We start from the raw sequence: 26,260 nt of genomic DNA on the forward strand, positions 1-26,260 counted from the left end.
AAGTACACACAGCCATTATACTATTTTTACCTCACTCTCTGCCTTGCTCTGTCTTTTCTTTCTCCCTCGCTGTCTCTCTCTCCGCTGGCTTTTTTTAGAGTGTTTTGCAGGGCTGACATCATAGTGCCTATTTTCTTTCAGCAACGCAGAATGAACAAGACAGGGAGAGAGAGTGAGAGAGAGAGAGAAGAAGACGAATATTGGTCTCCATAAATACCTCTCCACAGCAGCAGCAGCAACAATGTGAAGTAGGAACAGAAAAGGAGAATGAGGGAGACATAGAGTGAAAGGTCATCATCCAAACTGGACTCCAAACTACAACACATCTGTGTTCCCCCTTTGTGTCTGTTGGAATGATGTCTTTTTAAAAATATTAGCAGCAAGTTCTGTTTGTCAGCACATAGTGGAGCATCGTTTTTCATCAGCCAACAACATAGGATGATGACTGTAGATGATGAATGTAATCACTCAACACAGATAACGCTTTTACCATGCGCAAAAACAGATAACATCTGCTCGACCATAAGATCAGTTTTACTTGGTCTTATGGTCTTATGGTCTTTGTTGCTTATAGTGCGTTCCATTTGTACTCGGAAGTCAGAGTGTTCCCAGTCTGAAATCTCAACTAGAATGACCCCTGAAGTCGGATTTCCAAATCCGATGGTTGGAAGAACCAGACCTCCAAGATGCCCCGTGCATCAGCAGTGTGAAAGTTGTAGCAATATCTTGTTTATTAGCACGTCTGTCTTATTAAATCAGTTGTACACACAGCACTGTCCAACTTCTATCTTTGGACACACAGTGGACGTTCAGTGTCTACCATTCACTGGTATTGCTATCAATGAAGGACATGGCTAGAACAGGTTTTCTGACTTCTTGAACTAGAACACTTCAAACTTGGGTGGGATGTCACTTCCCAGCACTAACTTCCAAGTTCCAAGGTAAATGGAACGCAGTAAGAGTTCATCGCTAGAATGTTTCTGCATCATCTGTCAAACAAATAAATGTCTCAGTGGGACAGTGATGTCTTCCAGAGTTTGTGTTGATGAAGTTAGACTGCTTGCCCGTTGTCTCTTCATGCTAACTGCTCACTTCTTCTTTTTGTTCTTATTCTTAACTAAGTGGGCACATAAAGCACTTCCTTTGAGACAGGAAAGAGACTTACTGTAAGACAGCAAGCTTTTCATTGTCTGTATATAGGCTGGATCACAGTTGCTTTAACACAGGCTCACGTAGCATTCCTGTGTCAAAGGCAGACGTTTGGAAATTCCCAGTTGGGTGGATTATAGTACAGAACTGGTGCATTCCAGTGGTCCCAGGAAAGAAAATCTTACCTTGTGAGTGGAAGATTATGTTAAAGTCTTATCTTCACGAGCCAGTTTATAGTTGAGCTGGTTCAGATATGGTTTTGAGTATTTTAAGAAGAGCTAGGACTGTAGACAACATTTCAACCGTGATGAGTGATGTTTATATCTGCCTATATGAGCTGCTTTATATAGCATCATAACCAGGCATGGGTAAAAGCCTTTTCAATAGCCTTTTCTAATGGTTTTGGACATCTCCCTGGCTTGGGCCAATAGCGCAGCTAACAATTTTCATTATTACTGTACTTCTTTGTGATGAATGGATGGAACGTTTGAGCTATCGATTATCAGAAGATATTGAAAAAATCTTTTCTCAGACCCAGAGTCGACACATTTATAGCACTTGTTTCTCAGGCCAACAGTCCAAACTCATAGATATTCATTACTTATCAAATGATAAAGAAAATCAACAAATATTTAGTTTAGATGCTTAAACTAGTGATTTTTTGCTTGAAGAGTTGCTTAAGATTGTTGCCAGTTTATTTTCTTGATCTCAGTAGTTTCTAGGTACTGACTGAAATGTCTTTCAGTGCAGACAACTTTCATGCAAACAAATGTTGGCATCAAATGCTTTGTCAGATTCTCAATCTTGGTTATGTATTCTTTGATTAGATATTTTTTGATGTTGTTCTGCTGCTGTTAAGACAAAAGTAAGTACTGGTATGTTTGAGAAGTCTGTCTTGTTTTGTTAAATAGGAAAAAAAGGCTTGTGTTGAAAATATATGATTATATTCTTCACTGTGAGGTATCAGAAACGACTAGTTAAAAATAAATCTGCTTTTTTAAAAATAATTATTTGTTCAACCTTGTTCCAGACTGAAATATCTGAATAACTATTGGATGGATTGCTATGAAATCTGGTTCCCACATTCATGTTCCTCAGAGGATGAATCTTAATGAATTTGGTGTACTCTCTGCCACCAGCAGGTCACACTTTTCACTTTTAATCAAAAATATCTTAACAGCTACCTGATGGATTGGCAAAACATGGTGCAGAAATCCATGTCCCTTCAGGATGAATTGCAGTAACGTTAGCAACTTACTGACTTTTCATTTAGCTCCAAATTCAAGTCAGAATTTATATTTATACAATTCTTCAGACATAAGTTATGAAAAACTAAAAATTATTTTCAACCTGAATTGCTAGTGTGCTACTGTACCATACTAAATTAAGATTGTGGGCTTGTTAGCATTGTCAAAGTTAGCATATAAGCATGCTAACGTTGTGAACTGTGAATACATCCTCTCAAAGCTGCTATTGTGTCTAGTGAGTCTTTGTTCCATTTCCAGCTGGTATGTTTGTGGTATATGCTACTTTTCTTTGTCTTATAATCAACAGATGGACATTTTTAATCAACTAATCCAGACAATTATTATTGGCAGGTTAACTGGGAATGAAAATCCCAGCTCTTTAAGAATGTGTTTTTTTTTGTACCAGCTTAAAGAGGAATGCTTTAAAGAGCACCATTAGGAGTTCATTTACATGCTTCATTCATAATGTTTGGCATAATCGGTTTCAAACTATGTGAAAAAGCCAATCTTTGTTGTTTTAAGTCCTCTGTGCTGCATTTGCTGGATTCGTACAGAGTCATATTAGCACTGAGGTATAATCACCAGTCTGTGTTGGTTTCCAGCAGGATTCACTGACTGGACAAACTGGATGCACAGTCTGTCTTTTACACTTTTTTTTTTTTTTTTTACTGCATCCTTCCCGGTGTATGAATTAACATGTGTAACTGCAGTAAGCTGTAGTCAGTAAGAGACTGATATGATTGACTGAAATGTGGCCTCAACCCCGCCTCTTTGTCAGACTGTACATTAGTGTGTATGTGTGTGCGTGCTTGTGTGTGTGTGTGCATGCGTGCATGTGCGTGTGTGTGTGTTTACCAGACTATAAATGTCTTGGGTTTGACGTCAGACGCTGGCTGCTGTGGAATGCTGCTCTCTTGCCAAACGGACTGTTGTACACACACTCACAGACCAGTCTCTCACATACACACACACGGGGGACAGTGTGTGTGTTGTAGTGGAAGGGGAGACACGTGCGTCACAGTGAAATGCCAGAATATTTGTTTAGGTAATTTCGATGTGAGCGGCTGCACACATGCACGGACACACACACACACACACACACACACAAGCCTTATTTATCTACCAACTCACACTTTTTGGACTTTTTCTTTTTACCTACTTTTTCATGCAGTAGCCACTGTGACTGAGCTAACTAAACTGTGACAGACCTGAAACTGGACTGGTTCTGTGTGTGTGTGTGTGTGTGTGTGTGTGTGTGTGTGCGTGTGTAAAGGGCAAGAGGAAGAGGCTATGTTCATTCCACAGGATTTTGTCAGGAATAAAATCTGAGCTTGCACCAGGCTACAGGAAGTAGTGAGCAGTGAGTTTTGCAACCCTAATTCTAACTATATATACAGTACATGTTTCTCTTTCTGTGCGTCAAGGTCTGAGGTCAAAGACAGAAAAGATTTGAAATGATGAAACTTTCCTCCTCTAGCTAGTTGCAATCCTCCAGGACAGGGCTAATTAGCTTAGACATTCTGTGTATGTTGTTTGATTAGCTTAGAACCCACGTGGGACACAAAAGCCGATTGGTTGAAAGGGTGTGCCAAAAAGTGGGAGATGACCAATCAGAAGCTTTAGCAGCTTGGCAGCAGTTGGTTGAATTTACCAATCCCAGCTGGGATAAAACTAAACAAAGCAGGAACCTTGCAGCAAAGAAGCAGCACCTCCTTTATATTGAGCAAGGTCAAAGGTCAGATCACACAGTAGGTAGGTCCTAATTAAATTTCCTCCCAGGCTGCCAGACAGGAAAAATCATGACGTACCAACACGTTGCAGTGTGGCACCTTCCAGGAAGTAGCCTGATCCGATAGCTGGGGTCAGCGAAGGCCAGTAGACCATAGCCACCACAGGCATGTGTCAGGTCAGGGTCACTGCCCTGCTAAGGCCACATCGATAAGCTCTGATGGTGAAGAGGTGCTGAGACCTCCCTGTCTCTCTCTATATCACTCTATGACAGAGACAGCGAGAGACAGTATGTTAACCTGCTGTCTCTTGACCTGCTCTCTGCACTACTAAAAGCCAACCGAAGAAAATAGTCCAAATGACGTCATGCAAACTCACTTACTCACTCTCGTGCGCAAATCCAGTGATCACTGTAAGCTGATCGGAGCCGTTAAGCTGATAGGAAGCTTCCGATCTGAAGCTGTTGGGTCTCAGCATTGTAGCTTGTACATGAATACCAAAAAAACATAAATTACCACAGACACACACACACACACACACACACAGGACATTACGTTCACTTAGATCCATTTCCTGGAGACTAATCCTAACCTTAGACATGCCTAAGCCTAATCATAACATAACCCTTAACTAACCTTAACTTTAAGCTAAATATTCACGCTCAAATGAATGATTTACATTAAGGGGACTTGCTTTTTGTCCCCATAAGTGGCCCTCACACACACACATACATACACACCAAATGTGTATTGAGTCATTTATCAAAAGGAAGACATCTGTACTGTGAATCCTGCACTGCTGATAAGAAGTACATTCATTCTCAAAATATACATACATAATAATCAGTGGTTGACTGTATTAACCATCAACTGATAGCTTAGCATTAGCCTTGGTGACCGCATGAATCCTGTCCCATCCAACTCAACTAAATAAGCTAATTTTTTGGTTTGCTTGATTGATATATTTATTGGTTTTTATTGCAGGAATAAAACAAAAACAAAGCATGAAAAAGATACAAAAAATATATATATATATATATATACACTGTATATAGTTCATTAGTTCTGTTTGTCAGAATGAATGCCGTCATACATGAAGTTTGTTTCTTGAACAGTTCAAAACCAGCTAATACGTGAATGTAAACTTACTAGTGGCTAACGTTAGCAAGCCAGCTAAGAAGTCACAACATGTGAATAAGACAACTTTAAAGTTGCACGAAGTTGCATTTTTTTCTTCTTTTGGTGGCGGCTAACAGCGTCCCAACACCTCCAGCCCCCAAACTCTGGCCGCCCCATTAAGATGTCAAACAATTTGACCCCCAAACTGTTGAAATAAGGAGCGTTACTCGGATTAGTAACTGTAATGTACTTAATTTCTCATACTAATCCTTCACACTACTCAATACTGAAAAACTAATCACATTACTGCAACATGTTACTGTCCAACACTGCTAGGTCACCATCGGGCAAATATACCCCCCTGACCTCACTACACTTGACAGGTTGAAGCTCATATCCTCTTGACAGTTCCCATATCTTTCATTTCACAAGTCTGAAATGTCAGCTAACACCACTGTGTTGCCTGAAGCATGAAATCAATGTGAATCTGTCATACTAATTAGCCAAAGATGCTGCTACAAATCCAGATCGGTACAAGGCAGTGATTTGCCACTGATTGCCATGTTTACACTTTTACCCATTTCTTATTGCCCAATTTTTTTGTAATGCATAGGTGCCTTGGCTTGTCTTTGTGCTTCCTTTTGTTTTTTTCCTCTTCATTTCCACCACGCTGCTATAAATAACAGCAGGCTTCTCCCATAATTTGTCTCTATTAATATGTATGGCACACGTTAACATATTCTGCAGTGTCCTTTAGCCTAGCCACGCTGAATATAGGCTACACTAATGCCAAGGTAACACTGGGGTAATTCTAAGTCAGTGCTATCCAATGCTAGGCTAACGCTAGGCTTGTGGCTATTTTTAGGCGGCAGGACGCTGTGTTCCTCACTTCTTACAACACTATCATAGCTCATCTGAATGAAATGGGAACTGTCTATCAGTGTTTGTGTGTCTGTGTGTGTGTTTGCGGTGAATGATGTAATAGTCTGCTGTGTCCCTCTCAACATTGTTCAATCACTCTTTCTCTTTCTCTCTCTCTCTCTTTCTCCTGCAGTAGTGGAGGTGAAGAGCAGCCTCCCATCAGGCATGCAGAGCCCAGTAGGAACAGCAAGTGAGCAAAGAGGAGGAGGTGGAGAAGGTGGTGAGTAGGGAGTCCTCTAAGAGTCCTTGAGGGGGGGGGGTTCTAAGTTAGATTTAGTGGGTTGAAGGCTTTCTAAAAGTGGATCAGTGGACTGTTTAAGAGGTTTTAGGGGATTCTAAGTGTCTTTGGATGGGTTTAAGAATTCATGAAACCAATCAAGAGGTTAACTGAACCCCCCACCACAGATTACTAGAGTGCAGGTTTTGAGTCATAGTTCACTGTCAGTTTAAACCCTAGTTAGGACCCTAGCAGTACCAGAGCGATGTTTTTGTATTATTGTGTTCCTGGTCTAAGTGAAACCTGGACACAACATGCGTCCCGATTCCAATACTGGTCAGCCGAACAGCAATTCCAAGTACACAATGTAGCAGTTTAGTTTCAAAAGCTTCAGGGTTGAGCAATACCCAATACAACAAACAAAAAGAATCCACTAATCCCAACCCTAAACTTCCCTGAGAAAGACGATGTTGAAACAAAAAGACAAAGCTCTACTCCTAACTGAAAAACAGGAGAAAAATTATTTGCAGTAGAAAAAGACTTCTCACACTCCTGTTGATTGCTGCCTTAGTCTTTAAATATGTACAGTGCATAATGATTGATAGATTTGCAGGTAAGAAACACACTAAAACTACTCACAAAGACTCTCAGGGTAAGAATATCAGATCCAATCAGAGGCAAAGTAGGGGTTGGTCATATTCACGACTTTGAAAAAATATCATGAACGGGAGATTACTGTCGTGCAGTCGTTATGTTTAGGTGAGAAGAGGATTCATAGTGAAGATGGCTTTACTAGATATGTTTCTAACAATGAGAAAGCTACTGAGTCCATCTTCGACTTTGTACACGTGGTCCTCTTTACCCTCAACAAGCTCCACCGACATCAGGGACATGTAGGCGTGTTATACCTAATCGGTGGATTGATTTTTGAGAAGGTGGCTAAAACGCTGCAGCTACTACAGGTTTAGAAAGGTTATTGATTCAGGTTTTTAGTATCTTAAGGTGCTATAAGTTGTTTTGAGTAAATGGAAAACTGAAGGTGCACCAGGAGTCTTTGAGAACACTAAGGTGATGGAATTCTTCAACCTAGGAAGATCTCTTTCAGTGTCCCACCTATCCAACAATTGCCCTTCATGAAATTCTCTTTGTTTGTTTGGGTCATTGGAGCAACTTCCAATTGTCTTTGAATGGTTGAATTGATCTTTAGACATGGTTTCACAATGGTTCCAGTAAGGTTAGCTTCCAAATTGTAGGCAGCCACTGTGTCGGTTTACCCCAGAAGCCTTTTAAGTGGGTAACCAACCATTGTTTGGAGTGCTTTACTCAAGCTGTTTTTCTTGCTGGTAGAAAAGAAAAGTAGAAATTAGAACATGATAATGAATTGTAGAGAATAACGAAAAGAAATGATTTCAAGAAATGTCTAGAGCTTACAAAGACACAAAGTAGAGTTAGTCAGGATGAGAAAATATCCTCGCTGCTTTCCTAGGTGGGGGTCCAGGAGAAGGCCCTGGAGGAGGAGGAGGCCCAGTGGACCTCCGGACAGAGTCCAGGGTGGGGTCTCTTTCTGGGGGTGCGTCAGGGGTGGACACGGCCCTGAGAGAGCAGCAGCTCCAGCAGGAACTTGTGCTCCTGAAACAGCAGCAGGAACTCCAGAAACAGCTTCTTTTCGCAGAGTTCCAGAAAAAACACGAAGTACTAACACGACAACATGAAGTCCAGCTTCAGGAGCACCTGAAGGTATTGAGTCAGGTATTCACAGCAGATCTATACCGGCTCTTACCTACTCTACAGTTTGTTGGCTAAGAGCCTGATTCATCTTGTCAGCCGGTTTATTTGTCATTCTTTAAAACGTGGGTGTGTGTGCATGTGTGTGTTTAAGCAACAACAGGAGCTGCTGGCAGCAAAGCGGCAGCAGGAGCTCGAACAGAAGAGGAAACTGGAGCAACAAAGGCACGAAGAACAGGAGAAACAGCGACTGGAGCAACAGCTGCTGCTGCTAAGGAACAAGGAGAAAGGCAAAGAGAGTAGGTTCTACTTCTGTACTCGTACTATAACTTACAAGACAGTGTCCTGAGGGCTGCCTTCACTCTATTCCCCACTGTGTTTGTGTGCTTCTTTGTGATTTTGAAGGTGCCATTGCCAGTACAGAGGTGAAGCTGAAGCTGCAGGAGTTCCTTCTCAGTAAGAAAGAGCCGGGTACCTGCGGACTGAACCATTCCTTCTCCCCAAAGTGCTGGTGAGGATTATAGAGAGCACAACCTGTCCTCCAACAGATCAGTCACATCATTGTAACAGTCTCAAACTTAATTCCTCTGCATTATCCTTGCAATGGTGTATGTTTCTTTTTAAATGTAAATGTAAGCTGACTCTTCTGTAGTAACACTCATTTAGTGAATTGCAGTCACAGTAAACTGTACTGTATAAATGGGGACATGTCCAGTGTTATTCCTCCTCATTCCCTGCTGTGTATTTAGGCACAATCGGTCCAGCTTGAACAGTATTCTTACCCAAGTTTAAACTGTGAGGTTAACATGCACCACGCTTCATAAAATGTGATGGTGGAAGGAGGCGGGCCCAGACTGAGATTAAAAAGACAAAAGAAAGAATCAATAAGATAAAACTTCTCTCAATGTGACCTGTCTGACTTGAGTGCTGTCCTGTTACACCTTCTTAAAGAGTAACTAAACCCCCCGTTTTAGTTTCAACATGGCTCGCTTCACACATGAAAAAAAAAAAAAAGCATGACAGTTGATTTCTCTCTTTCTGGGTGGAGTGAGGGGAAACACTGTGAACGTGTTAAGTTGTTAAAGAGATTCCTCTCATGTCAAATCAGTCTACATCGCAAAGCAGAGCAAAAAAAAAAAGCTCAAGTCAAGTTCAAATAAGGCCATAACACACAGTAACAAAAAGCCATCACTCTAGCAGATAGATGAATGTAACATATTCCTGTAGATGACATGACGTCATGTCCAGTTCATTTCAGCAGCGACAAACATGACTGGAAATGTTTTACCCATCTTAAGACATCAAAAAGAAAACGTCAGGTTTCAGTGTCGGTCCTTGAGAAGCTGTTTCCTAAATTCATTTGGTGCCAACATTCGGTAATAATACGGGGGGGAAACAATCGAAGAAGAGGCACAGAGAACATGTTTCCATACTCACAATAACGGGGAATAACAGGAAAGGCATTCTAGGAAATGTAGGAAATGACTAAATGAATACAGAAATACACGAAGCAGCAGGTTGCCAGAAAAACCACAACTGCTGTAACAGTACATCATTTAATATTGTGAAACTGTTTCATCAGCCAGCTAAACTTGGTTTGTCCTTGTTTTGTGTGTGTGTGTGTGTGTGTGTGTGTGTGTGTGTGTGTGTGTGTGTGTGTGCAGGGGAGCCCAGCACACCTCAGCAGATCAGAGCTCTCCTCCGCAGAGTAACACCCCAGGAACACCTCCCTCCTACAAACTGCCCCCGCTGCTGGGGAACTACGAAGGCAAAGACGACTTCCCGCTCCGCAAGACGGGTAGGAGAGACAGACACGGACAGAGAGAGAGGCAGAGAATGTGTGTGTGTGCGTGTGTGTGTATGTATGTGTGTGAGAGAGAGATTTGTCACTTGCTATGTAAAAGAGGTTTGACGAAGGACTATGCGGAGGTGGAGTTTGGTGTGTTTTTATGTGTGTGTATGTGTGTGTGTGTGTGTATGCGCTTTGATGACTCAGTCTGACTCATCAGAGAATAGGTAGCCCAAACATAGAGATAACAGCCCCTTTTACACAGAAATCCTGCAATATTGCCCTAAAGAAGACTCTTCATTATGCCGGCTTTGCTTTTTTCACACCAGACCAAACAAAGCTGGCATAATGGCGCCCCCATGTGTCAATTTAATTCAATTGTCAATTGGCGTTCCCGAATTAGGGGTGTGACCCAACAGCCTCAACATCTAGTGTTACGTACGACATACGTGTCAAAGCAACATTCCTTTTTGAAACATTAATAGCGAGTGGACCAAGTGTTGAGCCACGGACATTCTCACCACATTCTGAGCCCTTTTCTACTGTCACGTTAGCATCTCGGTTGCTGTACGTTAGCTGCTAGCAGCTTCTTCAGAGATTTTTAAGCCCTCCGGTGGCGGGTCACAGACATTACACGTTATCGTAAAGTCACAACTATCCCTTTCACACAGACGTCAATCTGGTCATGTGACTACCTCCACTGCTAGCTTATTGGAGGAACAACAATGGACCTTTCATACAAAACGGTGAGGTGGAATAATGGCACTACATTTCCAGCTTGATCAGGCTGTGTAAAAGGTGCTCCTGGTTCTAATGACTATGTATGAAATTCATAGTCATATTTGAAAAAGTGGGTCCTTGATCTCAGACCGAGGTAGAAGAAAGCAGCTTCTCATTTCTAGCCAGCTGCTAGTTTGAAACTCTGGCTTACCATACTAGTAATTGTTTGTAATGGGGAACAAAATCCAAAGTGCTTGTTTTGTGCTTGTTTTGCGTATTGTGTTATGTGTTCTGAAGTTTATCTGAAATTAACATGAGGCTTAAGCAGTTTGAGTTACTTTCGACGTTACTATGTTTTTACTACAAAATTCCCTCCAAAATGTTGCCTTCTGATGGTAATTGTGGCAAACAGTAAATATCCGCCAGTGTGTCCTGGCATGTTGGTTTTGACCATTGATATTTAAAGTATTTGTAGTAAAACAGTAGTGCAGTGAGTTCTTGCTCTTCACCTTTACAGAAGCTACCTGAAAATCTACCAAACTGCTCATCCTGCAAAGCAACCTAACCAACCAAAATGTAATGTAGGATTAGCAGACCAGCCTGTATTCCTGTGTCTGTTCTGGCAAATCACCAGGATCCTTTAAGTACCCCAACGAAATACTCCACCCAACAAAAATCTGCACTTAACAGATTGCTTTGCAATGAAACTAAACAGATGAAAATGCAAATGACATGACAGTGAGATAAGTGAGATAAAAATAACAACAGATTAAACATAAAAAAAGGCATAGGCAACTAAACACGCAAGCAGCCTCTTTCTCCTTATCTTAATGCTACTGGTCATTCAGTTTCTGGCTTTTTAAAAAAAAAAAATCTGGGTCTTTCCTCTAGTCTCTGAGCCCAATCTGAAAGTGCGTTCACGGTTGAAGCAGAAGGTGGCAGAGAGGCGGAGCTCTCCACTCCTCCGAAGGAAGGATGGCACCGTCATCAGCACCTTTAAGAAGAGAGCCATAGAGATATCAGGTGAACACACACACACAAACACACACAAACACACAAACTTAATGACTGTGTTTTTCATACTGAAAGAAGTACAAAGTTGAAACTCATTGTTATCTCCCCTCTCTCTCTCTCTCTCTCTCTCTCTCTCTCTCTCTCTCTCTCTCTCTCTCTCTCTCTCTCTCTCTCTACCCCCCCCCCTCTCATTCTGTGTGTCTGTGTCTCTCGACCAGTCTCCTCTCTCTGTAATAGCGCTCCAGGTTCAGGTCCCAGCAGTCCCAACAGCTCCAATTCGGCCATTGCCAACGGCAACACGGGATCAGTCCCCAACATACAGACAGAGGTATACACACGCGCGCACACACAGAGGCTTTTTTTAAAATAAGTCAACCATCCATGTCTTCATACTGGACAGGCAGCTCGAGTTCGCCACCTACAGTTCAATGTAAGCAAGCAAAGTCAATTCGGCTTATTTGAAGAGCATGTTTAAAAAATCAAAAGGATTTACAGATGAGTTTAAAACACTATTCTGCTCTAAATTCCTGTTTAATGTACATTTTCTTCCTGTTTTTGATGGATACATGGATAATGAAGCTTGTAAATGCTGCCTCACTAGAAGTGTAGACCAAACAGCTGGATAATTTCAGCAGATGTGTTTAAAAGGGATGTTTGATAGTTATTGCGTCTAAGCAGCTGAGCCCAAAGAATGTAATTAAAGAAAGAGGTTCCAGTGAAATGACTCGATGTGAGAAAGATGTTGTTATTTAGTGCTAACAGTAGATGTTAAAAAACAACAGTTACCATAGCAACCTGGATCAATCTGCTGTGTATAACCGTCCGACCACCCTCCCTACCAAAACTGCTAAAATTCCACAGAGCGAGACACTGAAACTAACCAGTTTGTGTGTGTGTGTGCAGCTCCGATCTCTCCATCAGACACTGGGGGCTGATGGGACATTGAGTCCGTTGAGTCTCTACACTTCGCCGTCCTTGCCAAATATCTCCCTGGGCCTCCCTGCCAACACACACATCACAGTAGGTCAAACTCAACAGACATTCACTTACACATACATACATACTCTATCCAACACTGGCTTCCATACACAACAATGACACTGCTTTTGTTTTGGAAAGAAAGTTTCTTTTTAGTTTCTTTTTCTTTTTTTTTATGTCACATGACCAGCAATTACCATTTTGGCCTATACAAAAATTGGGTTATTTTGTGGTGGCTATCTATATGTGGTAACTATGGTAATGTCTCCCCTTTACAGCCCACCCAGAAGCTGTCCAACCAGCAAGAGGCCGAGCGACAAGCCATCCAATCACTGCGAGGAGGTGGGGCTTTAACAGGGAAGTTTCTCTCCACATCCTCATTACCTGCAGGTAAGCTTTACAATACTTAACATAATAATATATTAGTATTGTATATAAATATTTAAATTTACATGTGACACAATGTCATTTATGTATAATGTTTTTTTAATTATGTGCTTATCTTTGCAGGTGTGGGGCATGATGTGGAAACCCCGCCTCCCAGCTCTCACTCCGCCCATTCCTCGTTATTGCAGCACGTACTACTGCTGGAGCAGGCCAGACAACAGACTGCTATGCTAGCTGGTACACACACACACACACACACACACACACACACACACACACACACCTAAACACACTAGTAAAGTAAATGTTAACATATAGGATTGTGTCCATGCTTAGTGTCATCGTCTTTTTCTGCTGTGACCCTCCACCCACACAGTCCCCATGTACAGCCAGTCGCCGCTGGTTACGGCAGAGCGAGGCGTGTCCGGTGGCATGCGGGCCGTCAACAAGCTGCCTCGCCATCGACCACTGGCTCGAACCCAGAGTGCACCTTTGCCCCAGTCCCCGCAGGCCCTGCAGCAGCTGGTGGTTCAGCAGCAACACCAGCACTTCCTGGAGAAACACTACAAGGTACACATGTTCGCACACACACTCTCATGCAAATACACATGTTTACAAGTGCACTTTATCACGCACTATAATTACTCTGTGTGTAGATGCTATCAAAGGGAACAGACCTCCCCAGGCCGCCACCCACTCACCCAGAGGAGACAGAGGAGGAGCTAACAGAGACCAATGACATGCAGGAGGACGACGAAGGGGCGGGAATTCACAGGTGTGACATTTCAAAGTCAGCCGGAATTAATTACTAGTTGACCTTTGTTTCTATATATGTAATTATAAACATCTGAATGTTGTTTTTTAAGTCGACGCTGTTTTTTTGACCAATCAGGCTTCAGAAGGAGGGGTCTGACGACAGCACGCCCTCCTCTGAACGACTCGGTGTGCACATGAAGGGTGACGAGGAACGCGGGGCCATGCAAGTGAAAGGGGAGAGTACTGAGAGCGAGCTGGACGAAGAGGAAGAGGACGATGATGTCATCCAACTGAGGGAGGATGATGACGAGAGGGGGAGCTACACGCAGGTTTGTGTGTGAATGCAACGCTTCTTTCCACTGAGACTAATTGGTGTTTTCACTTTAAAAAAAATCCCACACACTCCACTTATACTCTAGCACAGTGATTCCCAACCTTACACACTCCACTCTTACTCTAATACAGTGATTCCCAAACTAACAAATGAGCTCAATGCAAATCTCTAGTAGATCTATTGTCACAATAACCAGTAAGCTACAACCAGTAAGCTACTAGCTATAATAGGCGAACACCACAGTTCACGCCTCCCACCAACTGAATCAGTTGTAAAACATCAAATCAAGGTTTCGTTTGAAAGTGTGAGAAAAACTAGTTAGCAAACTAGCAGAAAAGTTGAAGTAGTTAATTAAAAGTAATGTATAAATGATTTAAATAGTTAAATAAAAGTAATGTTTTTAATGTTTGAAAAAGTTAGCTAAAGTAGTGGCCAAAAAAGTTAGCTAAAAGTAGCAGAAGAATAGTTAAGAGAGTTAGCTAAAAAATGCATGAATAGTTGAAATAGCTAAAAGTAACAGAGGAATAGATAAAATAGTTAGCTGAAAACAGTTGAAATAGCTAAAAGTTAAAGAGAAATATTTCAAAGAGTTAGCTAAAAACATGAAATAGCTAAATGTAACAAAGGAATAGTTAAATAGTTAGCTAAAAAACACACAAACAGTTTAGATAGCTAAAAGTAACAGAGGAATAGTTAATTATTTGGATAAATGCATGAACAGTTGAATAGCTAAAAGTAACAGGAATAGTTAAAATAGCTAAAGAATATAGTTGAAGTAGCTAAAAGTAATGGAGGAATAGTTAAAATAGCTAAAAAATATAGTTAAAGTAGCGGAGGAATAGTTCAAATAAGTAGTAGGTAAATGGTTAAAAAGGTGAGCTTCTGTCACTCCAAGTGGTAGCAGCACAACTGCAAGCAAATCTACTTTGACACTGCAATTGTGTAAAAAACCTATTGTAACAGCATCCACTCTCTTTGTAGTGCTACTTAACTAATCCACAATAAATGAATTGAAATGAATGCATTAGCAGCATGATTGGGGGGGGGGGTGTAGATTGAGATGTTTTTGAGCTCATCTGACAGGGATGTAGGGGAACATCAGACAGGAAGCTCTCAGGTCAGTGTCAGACTACACAGCATCATCACACAGAGGAATGAGTCATACAAACGCATCATCAACGAGCCTCCTGCTGTTTTCTGTCTCATTGTGTTTGGTCTGCTGCAGATGTTGCGTTAGTTATCTGACTCATCGTTGCTAACGGCCGGCCCGTTGCCTCAGTCCAAACCTAAGATGACCTCAGGTGTTTTTCACCCTCCCACCATTGTTTTCACACGTAAGAAACCCTGAGCTGCAATGCAGTTTGTGTATCACTCATGACTATTTTAGGTTTTTCTCTTTCAGAGAAGCTGCACATTGTGCTTTTGTGAGCTCATGACATAACATTCCTATTATCCGTCCTTGCTGAAAAGTACATGTGTTTAATTGAATTTACCAAAATTTGACAAAACATATTTTTTTCCCAGTGTCCTTGAATAACTGGGTCACATGCTGTCATATTGTCTTTGAAGAGTTTGCAGTGTGTATGCAGTTTGAACAGTGCTGTCATCCATGATCTAATATTTTTCTGTTATGTCTGTGACAGGAGTTTATCTCATTAGGTTACATTAGCTGTTGTTTTTTTAGCTCAAAATCAATCTCTAGTATGTAAGTAAGATAAATGAGATGTACAATGTGATTCAGTCAAACTTTTACTTAATGTGCATCTTTAATTTGAGTTCTGACAAATTATTTTCAAACCTTTTTACTTGAAACGTGAGTAAAAGCTTACTTTTAATTGTGCTACCATATAACCTTTTTAAAGATGAGGTAATGTTCTTTTGCCAATGACAAACTGTGTGATTAACTCCACATAAACCCCTACATATTAACTCCAGTGTCACTCTGATATTTTAATCAGGTGATTTCACACTGATGGTTGTTAAGAGATGTTATCTAGAAAGCATACTGTATGAAATTGTTGTGAAAAGTCTGCTGCTCTTGTTATGTTGTGTCTCAGACTGTTGTCTGGCTGGTAGTCAGCATCACCATCGGCCAATCACAGATCGGTGATTTCACCACTTTATTTGATTTAAATGATTTAATTGGCTGTGTGGAAAGAATTCCTTCCACTACACTGACAGAGAACTGAAGACAGATGTTTTTCTGTGATTTACAGAGCAGATATGTGTGCCGTAGCAGAAAAAAAAATTCAACTTGACTTAAGTTGGACTTGAAAGCTGCACTAATGACTATTTTCATATTATCAGTGGATGAAATGACTGTGTCTGTAATGTCAAAGAGGTCGTTCACACCCAACTCTGCAGTTCCATTCAGCTCTATGGAGCCTTTTAGCATCTTTCAGCTCATTGTTTTAGTTTTACAGCCTGCAACTTAACAGTTTTGATTCTGTCTCACTGAAGTCTTACAAACCTATTCACCTATGTGCTGAGCTCCAAACAGCACAGTGGAACACTGAGCAGCAAAAGACTTAAACTAAACTAAATGATGCTGAAGAAAGCAAATGACATTAAATGACACTAAACTAAAGTAAAAAAGTGAAAGACACTAAAGAAAACCACACTAAGCCAAACTAAAGTAAACTAAATGAACGTAAACTTAAGTAAAGTAAACCACACTAAATGAAAGTACACTTAATGAAAGTAAATGAATCAAAAACTAAACAAAACCAACATAAACTGAAGTAAACGTAACTAAACAAAAGTAAACAAAATGAAAACACTAAACTAAATGAACAGAAACTAAAGTAAATCAACCATCAAACCAATCAATCAATCAATGGATCAATACTGCTTTAAACATCAGTACAGTGTAACATCATTTTCTGTAATGGGACATTCCTTGGTTGGGTTGAGGTTGTCTCAGCGTGTCAGGACTGATAAACATCTTCACTGCCTTTTTTCCCTCAATGATCTTGTTCCTCCTGCTCCATGACACCCAAACGCACCCCACCTCTGACCCCGTGTTCATTGTGGGTGGTGTTTGTGCTGGAGGATGAAGCACCTTTTATTCCAGCGGAGGGTTGAATGGATCAGTCTAAAATGTCTGATCACATTTAATTTTTTTTTTAGAGGCGCACAAGTACAGGATGAGTCATCAGAAGAAAGCTTTGACATTTAACAGAAACAGAAAGGGTGGGATCGGAATATAAAATTGCACAATATGTCATTTTTTGTGACATTTTGTCATTTTCTGACACGTATATATATATATATATATATATATATATATATATATAATGTATATATGTTGACACTGCAGTGACATCACCAGCCGATGACTCAACCACTGGACTCACTGCGTGTGTGTGTGTGTGTGTGTGTGTGTGTGTGTGTGTGTGTGTGTGTGTGTGTGTGTGTGTGTGTGTGTGTGTATTCCCATATTTTTGTATATGTCAAGTGTGTGTTTTAGTGTCCACCCACAGATGATGAGTCACCCAGTTCCCAGCAGGGAGCGCAGCAACACTCCCTATATATAGACACACACACACACACACACACACACACACACACACACACACACACACACACTGTGGAGGCTGGTGATCAGTGAAATTTCATGACAGTTTAAGTTTCAAGAAAACTAAACTTCAGACTGTAATGGTTCATGACATCATCATAAAAAGTGTAGTATTACCTTTTTTTATCAATCAATCAATCAATCATAATTTATACAGCATGTTTTCATACATTTTGATGCAATGTTGATTTAAAAAAATCATACATCACTGTGAATTATAGTAATTTCAGTTGATAAATACACTCACCACACACACACACACACACACACACACACACACACACACACACACACAATCATTGCAGTGAATGAACTGATCTCTGATTCATCCTTTTTTGCTATGAATCATAACTTTGTCTCTCTTTCTTCACTCCTCCGTCTCTCTTCCCCTCCCCTCCTTCCCATCAGGCCTTGCAGCAGCTGGGTGTGTTACAGTCGTCGTTGCCCCACAGACCTCTGGGAAGAGCGCAGTCCTCCCCTGCAGCCACCGTCAATCCCATCAAACACCTCTTCACCACCGGTCAGTTTTTCTTTTTTTTTTAGTTTAGTTTAGTTTTTTTTGCGTGCGTGCATCTCGTTTGCGATTGGATGAGAGGTTTTACGTCAGCAGTGTCCGTCTAACGTACGCCACCATGTCAGTTGCTTAGCAACAAGGAGCTGACTCCGTTGGCTGACGGTTGTGATGAACTCACTGAAATACCTTCATGTACTATTTGGTTGATCGTACTTCTTGTTTTATAAGCTCAGAGGTTCATGTTGAAGTATGAAGCTACTGTTCTGCTTGCTGTCAGTACAAATAACATTTTGTATATTGATTCACTTTTATTAACACGAGCTTCATCATTTATTATAATTTACATCATTTAACTTTGTGTTTTTAAGCAGTTTTGGGGGAATTTGATGCCTCCATCAGAAAAAAGTGTCAAACTACAAGTCAGAGATAATCATTATTCAGCCACCCAAGAAATCAATTTGTCTTGAAATTCATAACATGTAGCATTACTACAGTAATGCACTACTACATACAGTAACTACATCAGGGGTTGGTGTCGGGATGGAGTAACGTTACAAGAACATTAGAAGAAAGAGCATGGGTTCGTTCATTCATTCAGTCTATAATGAATGAACAGACAGAAAAAGAATGTTTTAGAATGAAAGAAATTTGCAATGGAAATATTTTCTGTCTGTTCATTTTCATATGAACGAGTAGATCAGCTTGACTGGATACTGATCCATAGGGCTGAGTATCAGTACTCGATACCTTTTAGGCTATAAACCCAAATTAATTGATAACAAGCAGCATCAAAACGTCTCTATACCTGCAATCAATCCGTTTTCCACCCAGATCTAGTATGACTATTAGTATGGACTTCCTCACAGCCAATCAACGCAAGCGTTCTTCAATTTAATGCAATGTGTGATTGGCCCACTGCCACAGCAGCTACAACCCGTCTGTGGTGGTGAATTTGTGTTGAATTAGAGTTAGCGCACTAAGCAGTTCAGCAGCCAAGATGCCACCTAAACGCTCTAGAGTGTGTCTGCACTACACACCTGTTACACCAGATAAAAGACAGAGCACTAAATGTATAATGGGTATCAAATGAAGTACTCAATTGGTATCAGTATCACTTTAAGGATACTTGGATTGGTACTGGTATCCTAATTTTTAAACCATATCCAGCCATACTGATCCGGTATCTATGGCTGTAGAGCTGCTAGCTTAACTAATTGATTTCTAGAGAGCTTTCTCGAAAGTTGATTCCGGTTGTATACTCAGTGCAACTAAAACATAGCACACACAGTTTGGATACATACCAAAATATTATGCTCAATGGTTGACACACTTCCTTTGTGCCTTGAACTGAGCCTTCATGTTGCATTGAGCTCATACCTGGTTGCAAACAGAACTGCATAGTGAAAGTGAAGCTTATAGGAAACCAATCTAAACACTAATGGAGTTATTATTCTGTAGCCATTACACTGTGCAATCAACTTTAACTTCATAATGATAAGTTAAAGCAAAAGCAGAAATCTCCTTCATATTCAAATCAGATGTATATCTTCAAGGCCATATATACTGTAGAGCTTACTGAAAGTCTGGCTATAAATAGTATAAAGTGAAGTTTGTGGCCTGCATGTCTCATATATTTCACTGGTAGCTGCTGACATCTAGTGGTGTTTATGTGTTACTACAAAAAATAATCCCATTTGTTATACTGTTGTAGAACGTATGATAATTTATCATGAGGTTTTTCTTCAGTCCTGTATTATTCTTTCTTTCTTTTTTTCTGTTATTGTAGCATTTGTTTGTATTTGAGAATATATGGTGAACTCATCCTCTCTCTCTCTCTCTCTCTGCAGGGCTCGTGTATGACAGTCTGATGTTGAAGCATCAGTGTGTGTGTGGCAATGCTCACATCCACCCAGAGCATGCTGGGAGAGTGCAGAGCATCTGGTCCAGACTGCAGGAGACGGGCCTGCTGGGCCGCTGTGAGGTAAACACACACACACACACACACACACACACATTGAAAAGTTAACAAACAGGACCTTTGTACTCACAGCAACACAGAGCTACACCCACTATGCTGTATTGTCATGGTTGGTGCACACACTGTAGACTTTCCCAGCATGCACTGCAACACACTACTCATATTCACCTGCCAATAAAAGGAGTGGGGCGGTTAACACACACGCAGTATGTTCTGCCTTGCTGTAAACAACATCCTGTCTGCTTATATACAGCAAAGTGTAAATCTCATGTAGAAAAGCTTTCTTCATACAATACTTATTTATCTCCACCAGCTGCCAAACATCTATTATATGATGATTTTTTTTCTTGTGAAAAAAAAAAGCTCAGTCCCAGTCTCCCTCTCTGTCTGTGTGTGAGCAGAGAATTCGTGGGCGTAAAGCGTCTCTGGATGAGATCCAGTCTGTCCATTCAGAGTTCCACACTCTGCTCTATGGAACCAGTCCACTCAACAGACACAAACTGGACCACAAGAAGCTGCTGGGTACCTACCTGTCTGTCTGTCTGTCTGTCTGTCTGTCTGTCTGTCTGTCTGTCTGCCTTTTACTTTCTATCTTTCTTACTGTCTCTCTTACTGTCTGTCTATCTTACCTATGTGTTTGACCTGTTGCCTTCACTTCATTTTAAATATACGTCAGCTTATATTGAACTGTATGCATCACTACAATACCTATAACCTCCATTCTGATTGGCCGTTTCAGGTCCAATCAGCCAGAAGATGTATGCTGTTCTTCCCTGTGGAGGAATAGGGGTGAGACTGTCTGTCTAACTCTCTACACAGTAGAAATATTCAAGTTATTAAAGGCCCCTGGTTTGATCTCTGTGCTGTGCTGCCCCCTGCAGGTGGACAGTGACACCGTGTGGAACGAGATGCACTCGTCAGCGGCAGTGCGCATGGCGGTCGGCTCGGTGATTGAGCTAGCCTTCAGAGTGGCAGCGGGGGAGCTGAAGGTAACAGAAATACACAAACACACACACACACACACACTTCATTGAAAATAAACATCTGTCTGACCCGTCGTTCACCGTCTCTGTAACAGAACGGCTTTGCAGTGGTGCGTCCACCAGGTCACCATGCTGAGGAATCCACCGCTATGTAAGTACAAGATTATTATCACACCTCAACATATTACACTCTGTCACATGTTGGTGAAGACTAACAACTTTTACTTCTTTTTATGTGTGTGTACAGGGGGTTTTGTTTCTTCAACTCAGTCGCCATCACTGCTAAACTTCTGCAGCAGAAACTGGGAGTGGGCAAGATCCTCATTGTGGATTGGGTGAGTTAAGACACGCGCGCGCACGCAATAAAAACATTCTTTTATTATCTTTCCATAACACTGTTATGGAATTCAGGCATCAACTGTTGCATCATAATCCAAGATTCATTTATATCAAACTTAACTGTGAGTGACAGCTTCCAAACATCTCACTTAAAATAGTGATAACAGTATACAGGAGTCTGCCAAACTGTTACACAACTAAACCTGCAGTAAACACCAGCTCACAGTCCAGATTAACTGCCTTACCTTCAAAGCAGGTGATTCTTCTCATCCTACACTTACATTCACATCTGAGGCTGATTCATTGTCCATATGACAGATGAGCTATAAAACACACTCAGCATACAGGGGAGCTAAATGCTTTTTTCACACAAAAAAAAATACATTTAACACCTTTAAAAAAACAACATAAAAAGAGGCAGCTAAAGTAAGAGGCAGTAAAGTGCTGATCCAGTAGCTTATACACTGATCTATTTAAATAGACAGGTAAAACTGCAGATTAGAAATATGATAAAATACTACAATAAGTGTCATTTAAAGGCCTGATTCAGCTGTTTTATTCCCATCTTCATGCCATAAGGGGCCTGTTGGCTCACAGTCGACAGTAAGCAGCCTATTTGTCCCAGTTTAACATCTCTATCATCTCTTCAAAGTTCAGCCTGACACATTTATGTCTCTGGGATGTGCACGAGAGTTGAAATGAAAGCCGTGTGTGTGTGTGTGTGTGTGTGTGTGTGTGTTTGAACAGCGTTTAGTGACACAGCTTCAGTTTGTAATGACTGATCCTCTGGAGGGATTCAAGCTGGACTGAAGACATTAAAAGGCGAGCGAGCCGGCAGCTAGTTTGCAACATCAGTCTTGTTGTGACCAGATTTCTCCCTTTTTTTGTGTGTGTTATTATTACACAACACAGAAATCTACACACACTCACACACACACACACACAGAGAGGAGAACAAATAGCCGACTGAGCAATCACTGCGTCATCACTCTGTCATTTCCCCCCACGCAAGGCTTTTATGTAGGCGAGGAGAGCGAATCTCACTAAAATGCTGACACAACCCTGTGTGTGTGTGTGTGTGTGTGTGTGTGTGTGTGTGTGTGTGTGTGTGTGTGTGTGTGTGTGTGTGTTTAAAAAAAAATCATAACAACCCATTGACCTTCTTTCCGATGCCACTGACCTGTCACTGCAGGACATTCACCATGGCAACGGCACCCAGCAGGCCTTCTACAGCGACCCCAACGTCCTCTACATCTCCCTCCATCGCTACGACGACGGGAACTTCTTTCCTGGCAGCGGAGCACCCGAGGAGGTACTGTACATGTTTATACACACACACACACACACACACACACACACTGCCTCCTCCTTCTGTGTTTCCTCTTCTTTCTCTATGTGCACATGGTACCTTTTTAAAGGAGCAGTACAACTAAAATCCTTTATCTTATCCTAAATCTACACATATCGATGTCTCTCTCTCTCCTTCCTCAGGTGGGATCGGGTGCAGGTGTTGGTTTTAATGTTAACATAGCGTGGACTGGAGGAGTGGAGCCCCCTATGGGTGATGTTGAGTACCTCACTGCCTTTAGGTAAACATTATTCAGTTACATGATTATATGTGTAAATGCTGGTAAAAATGCAATTGTTATGAGACTTAACCTCTACCGTGTGTGTGTATGTGTGTAGGAGCGTGGTGATGCCCATCGCGCAGCAGTTCAGTCCAGACGTTGTTCTAGTGTCCGCAGGCTTCGACGCAGTAGAAGGTCATCAGTCTCCTCTGGGAGGTTACAACGTCTCCGCCAAGTGTGAGTACCGCTCTGCTCCGGTTACCACGGTGACCGGCTGACCACCAGTATTCTTCACAGTGAAGAGCTGCATGATTTTGATTGATGTCTCACTGATGCAATGTGGGGAAAGGTTAGTTATAATGTGTCTTATTTGTGACTTGTGTGTGTGTGTGTGTGTGTGTGTGTGTTTTACAGGTTTCGGTCAGCTGACGCAGCTGCTGATGGGTCTGGCAGGTGGGCGGGTGGTTATGGCGCTGGAGGGCGGTCACGATCTCACCGCCATCTGTGACGCATCGGAGGCCTGCGTCTCGGCGCTACTAGGAGACCCGGTGAGAGAGAGAGAGTGAGAGAGAGAGAGTGAGAGAGAGTGAGAGAGAGAGAGAGAGAGAGAGAGAGAGAGAGAGAGAGATCCAACTTTCATATATGTGCGTGAAGTGTGGAGATGAAGACAGGATGTAGGACAGGACATTACTCAAGCTCACTGGTTTAGATGTAAAATTGAGTGGGTTAGGGTTAGAGTTAGGGTTTATTGTAGCTATTGTAGATTTTTATTGAACCTTTTTTGATATACATATAGACACATATAGACATATAAACCCATACAATTACGGAATACCACAACCCACATACATTCAAAGAAAAGAAAAGGGCCAGACACTCTGGGGTTGGTGGATAGAGGTTTCAAGGAACCCAGACTTAGTGCTTAGTGTTTGGATATAAAATTGAATTCAAAATAAAAGAGGAAAGTACTGTACTGATCCCCAAGTGGAATATGTGCCGTAAACCTTTCCACCCACTTACTGTACGATGTTGGTTTGGTAAATTTCCACTGAATCAACACTAACCGTCAGCCTAATAATGACAGAAAGGCTCTCCAGAACGAATGATAAAGAGTGACTTCATCCACACAAGCAGCAGATGTGGAGCCACCTCCATTACATGTTGTGTTAATGGACAGGTTAAATAAACAAGATTCATTGTGTGAATTAGTCCTTTAGATGTGTCAGTAGGCTTATTCTTATATTCTAGAATGAGTCAGAGGAGCTTTTTTCCCCCTTTGCTTTCAGTCCTTGTACTAAGCTAGGCTAACCATGTCCTCACTCCAGTTCCACACATAACACTGATATAAGATTCCCTCCAAAATACAGAGAATAAGTTATAATTATATAGGTGTTCAGTTCTTCACTGATAAGCTTTTTTATTGGCTGGATGTTTTTGAACTTCCGAAAACAACTGATTTGACACACTCTTTCTGTCTTTGTCAGTGTGACTCTATGTTTCAGTGGCCTCAGGAGAAGCCCTGTCCCAAAGCCTGCTCCTCACTGGAGAGAGTCATAGAGATCCAGAGTAAGACACACACACAGAAACACACACACATAAGCACACACACACGATGAGAAGCTACAACATGTCCCACTCTCTCTCTCTCTCTCCCTGCAGGTAAACACTGGTCGTGTCTCCAGACGAGCGGCCACTCGCTATTGGACAGCCCCCTGGGTGCTCAGGGCCAATCAGAGAAGGACGAGGCAGAAACGGTCAGCGCCATGGCGTCCCTGAGCGTTGACGTCGATCAGCCTGGCTCTGTCCCTGACAACACGGAAACCAGCAGGTCAGCAGAGCAAAATGCTGACTTCCTGTCAGCTTCATATAAATATTTTTTTATTTATTTTATTCTGACACATGCTTTATTTTGTTAACCGCAGGTCCACAGAGGAGCCAATGGAAGAAGAGCCTATACTGTAGGAGGAGCTCAAACAAGAAGCACACAAGAACTCCACATTCACCTCCTTCTGGCACCTCCTCTTCCTCTTCCTTTTCCTCTTCCTCCGCGGAGTGTGCGTCGGGACACACACGCCACGCTCGCACACACACTCACGTTCACACAGGGTGGAAGCGAGGACTCCGATTGGCTGAGGAGAACATTCTAGAGGCAGGAGAAGGCGGGGGGGCCCATGACGGCGTTTCTTTTTCTACCGGTTCATCGGCCTCGAGGAGGAGCAGACGACTTGTTAGCATCTCCGTGGCAACCAGAGGAGCAGGTGGTGGTGGTGGTGGTGGTGGGGGGGGATCAGCATGGATACACCTCAAGTGAAACTATAACTGTGGCTCGAGCCCGTCCTCTCTTTTCCTCTCTCGCACACAGCACCACTGAATTGTTTCCGTCCACCCCCCTGCCCGTCATCCTTCTGTCATTTCATTTTATCTCCACTCCTCTGCCCCCCTCCCCCCCACTGAGGGTTAGGGGTGGCGGTCTCGAACCCGAATTTGGAGAACAGAACCGAGCAGACAACTTGTCTCCTCGCCCGTCGGTCCGGTCAGAGAGACGAGATGTGGCGGAGCGGAGGAGGAATAAACAATTTCGAATGAGCGGAGGAGGAGGAACTAGGTGCCTTTTTTTTTGGTCCGCAAAAACCAACCATCCAATCACAAACCACAAAACACCACCACCGCAGCACCTCAGCAAAGCAACCAGCCAATCAGGACTGAAGAAACACACTCTCACACACACACTAACACACATACAGCTATTGTTTTAGTCGGTCAGTTCATTCTTTGTCTCTTCATCTGGATGCCTTAATTTGTCCTTATCTCACTATTTAGCAACCACGAGAAAGACAGAGAGAATCATGAGAGATATTATATAAATATATATATACATATATATATATATATATATATATATATGTTCATAAATGTATTAAAGTGGCAAAGAATTGTATTTTCTTTCAAATCTGACAATGTTCATGCCAGCTATTCCCTGGTTTCCCCCGACAGACTTTTAATTGTTTCTGAGGGGGAAGAAAAAGCCTCTAAAAGCCATCGTCACACACTAGAAATCTCCAGTAAAAATCTCCATTGAATATTAACTGTAAAATGAATAATAATATTCAATCCGACTTTTATGGAATCTGGTGAAAGCGTCTCAGGATTACAGGTCGGTTTTACGCAGTATTCGTTCTTTTCAAATACGTAGTCAATGAAAACTGCATCACTTCTCT

At 41.8% G+C, this 26,260-nt stretch overlaps 1 protein-coding gene across 4 annotated transcripts in view; it reads left to right on the top strand.

Moving 5' to 3' along the window:
* hdac5 (histone deacetylase 5) overlaps nucleotides 1-25,485 on the top strand; it is a 45,298-nt gene extending 19,813 nt beyond the window's left edge. For 3 of the 4 annotated variants that reach the window (XM_053339059.1, XM_053339062.1, XM_053339060.1), the window contains 27 exons: nucleotides 6,297-6,383; nucleotides 7,867-8,129; nucleotides 8,260-8,404; nucleotides 8,511-8,616; nucleotides 9,770-9,903; nucleotides 11,506-11,637; nucleotides 11,847-11,956; nucleotides 12,532-12,648; nucleotides 12,885-12,996; nucleotides 13,117-13,230; nucleotides 13,370-13,563; nucleotides 13,650-13,768; nucleotides 13,886-14,078; nucleotides 18,069-18,180; nucleotides 20,022-20,155; nucleotides 20,554-20,674; nucleotides 20,892-20,941; nucleotides 21,034-21,141; nucleotides 21,231-21,286; nucleotides 21,383-21,470; nucleotides 22,667-22,786; nucleotides 22,966-23,063; nucleotides 23,161-23,279; nucleotides 23,457-23,590; nucleotides 24,527-24,608; nucleotides 24,702-24,870; nucleotides 24,965-25,485. In XM_053339059.1, coding sequence (XP_053195034.1) covers nucleotides 6,297-6,383; nucleotides 7,867-8,129; nucleotides 8,260-8,404; nucleotides 8,511-8,616; nucleotides 9,770-9,903; nucleotides 11,506-11,637; nucleotides 11,847-11,956; nucleotides 12,532-12,648; nucleotides 12,885-12,996; nucleotides 13,117-13,230; nucleotides 13,370-13,563; nucleotides 13,650-13,768; nucleotides 13,886-14,078; nucleotides 18,069-18,180; nucleotides 20,022-20,155; nucleotides 20,554-20,674; nucleotides 20,892-20,941; nucleotides 21,034-21,141; nucleotides 21,231-21,286; nucleotides 21,383-21,470; nucleotides 22,667-22,786; nucleotides 22,966-23,063; nucleotides 23,161-23,279; nucleotides 23,457-23,590; nucleotides 24,527-24,608; nucleotides 24,702-24,870; nucleotides 24,965-25,004 — 3,257 coding nt within the window. In that variant the 3' untranslated portion in view covers nucleotides 25,005-25,485. The remainder of the gene's footprint in view (nucleotides 1-6,296; nucleotides 6,384-7,866; nucleotides 8,130-8,259; nucleotides 8,405-8,510; nucleotides 8,617-9,769; nucleotides 9,904-11,505; nucleotides 11,638-11,846; nucleotides 11,957-12,531; nucleotides 12,649-12,884; nucleotides 12,997-13,116; nucleotides 13,231-13,369; nucleotides 13,564-13,649; nucleotides 13,769-13,885; nucleotides 14,079-18,068; nucleotides 18,181-20,021; nucleotides 20,156-20,553; nucleotides 20,675-20,891; nucleotides 20,942-21,033; nucleotides 21,142-21,230; nucleotides 21,287-21,382; nucleotides 21,471-22,666; nucleotides 22,787-22,965; nucleotides 23,064-23,160; nucleotides 23,280-23,456; nucleotides 23,591-24,526; nucleotides 24,609-24,701; nucleotides 24,871-24,964) is intronic. The other variant, XM_053339061.1, reaches the window with a different exon arrangement.
* The last annotated feature ends 775 nt before the right edge of the window (nucleotides 25,486-26,260 follow it).

Source organism: Scomber japonicus, chromosome 18, assembly GCF_027409825.1.
Source record: "Scomber japonicus isolate fScoJap1 chromosome 18, fScoJap1.pri, whole genome shotgun sequence".
NCBI lineage: Eukaryota > Metazoa > Chordata > Actinopteri > Scombriformes > Scombridae > Scomber > Scomber japonicus.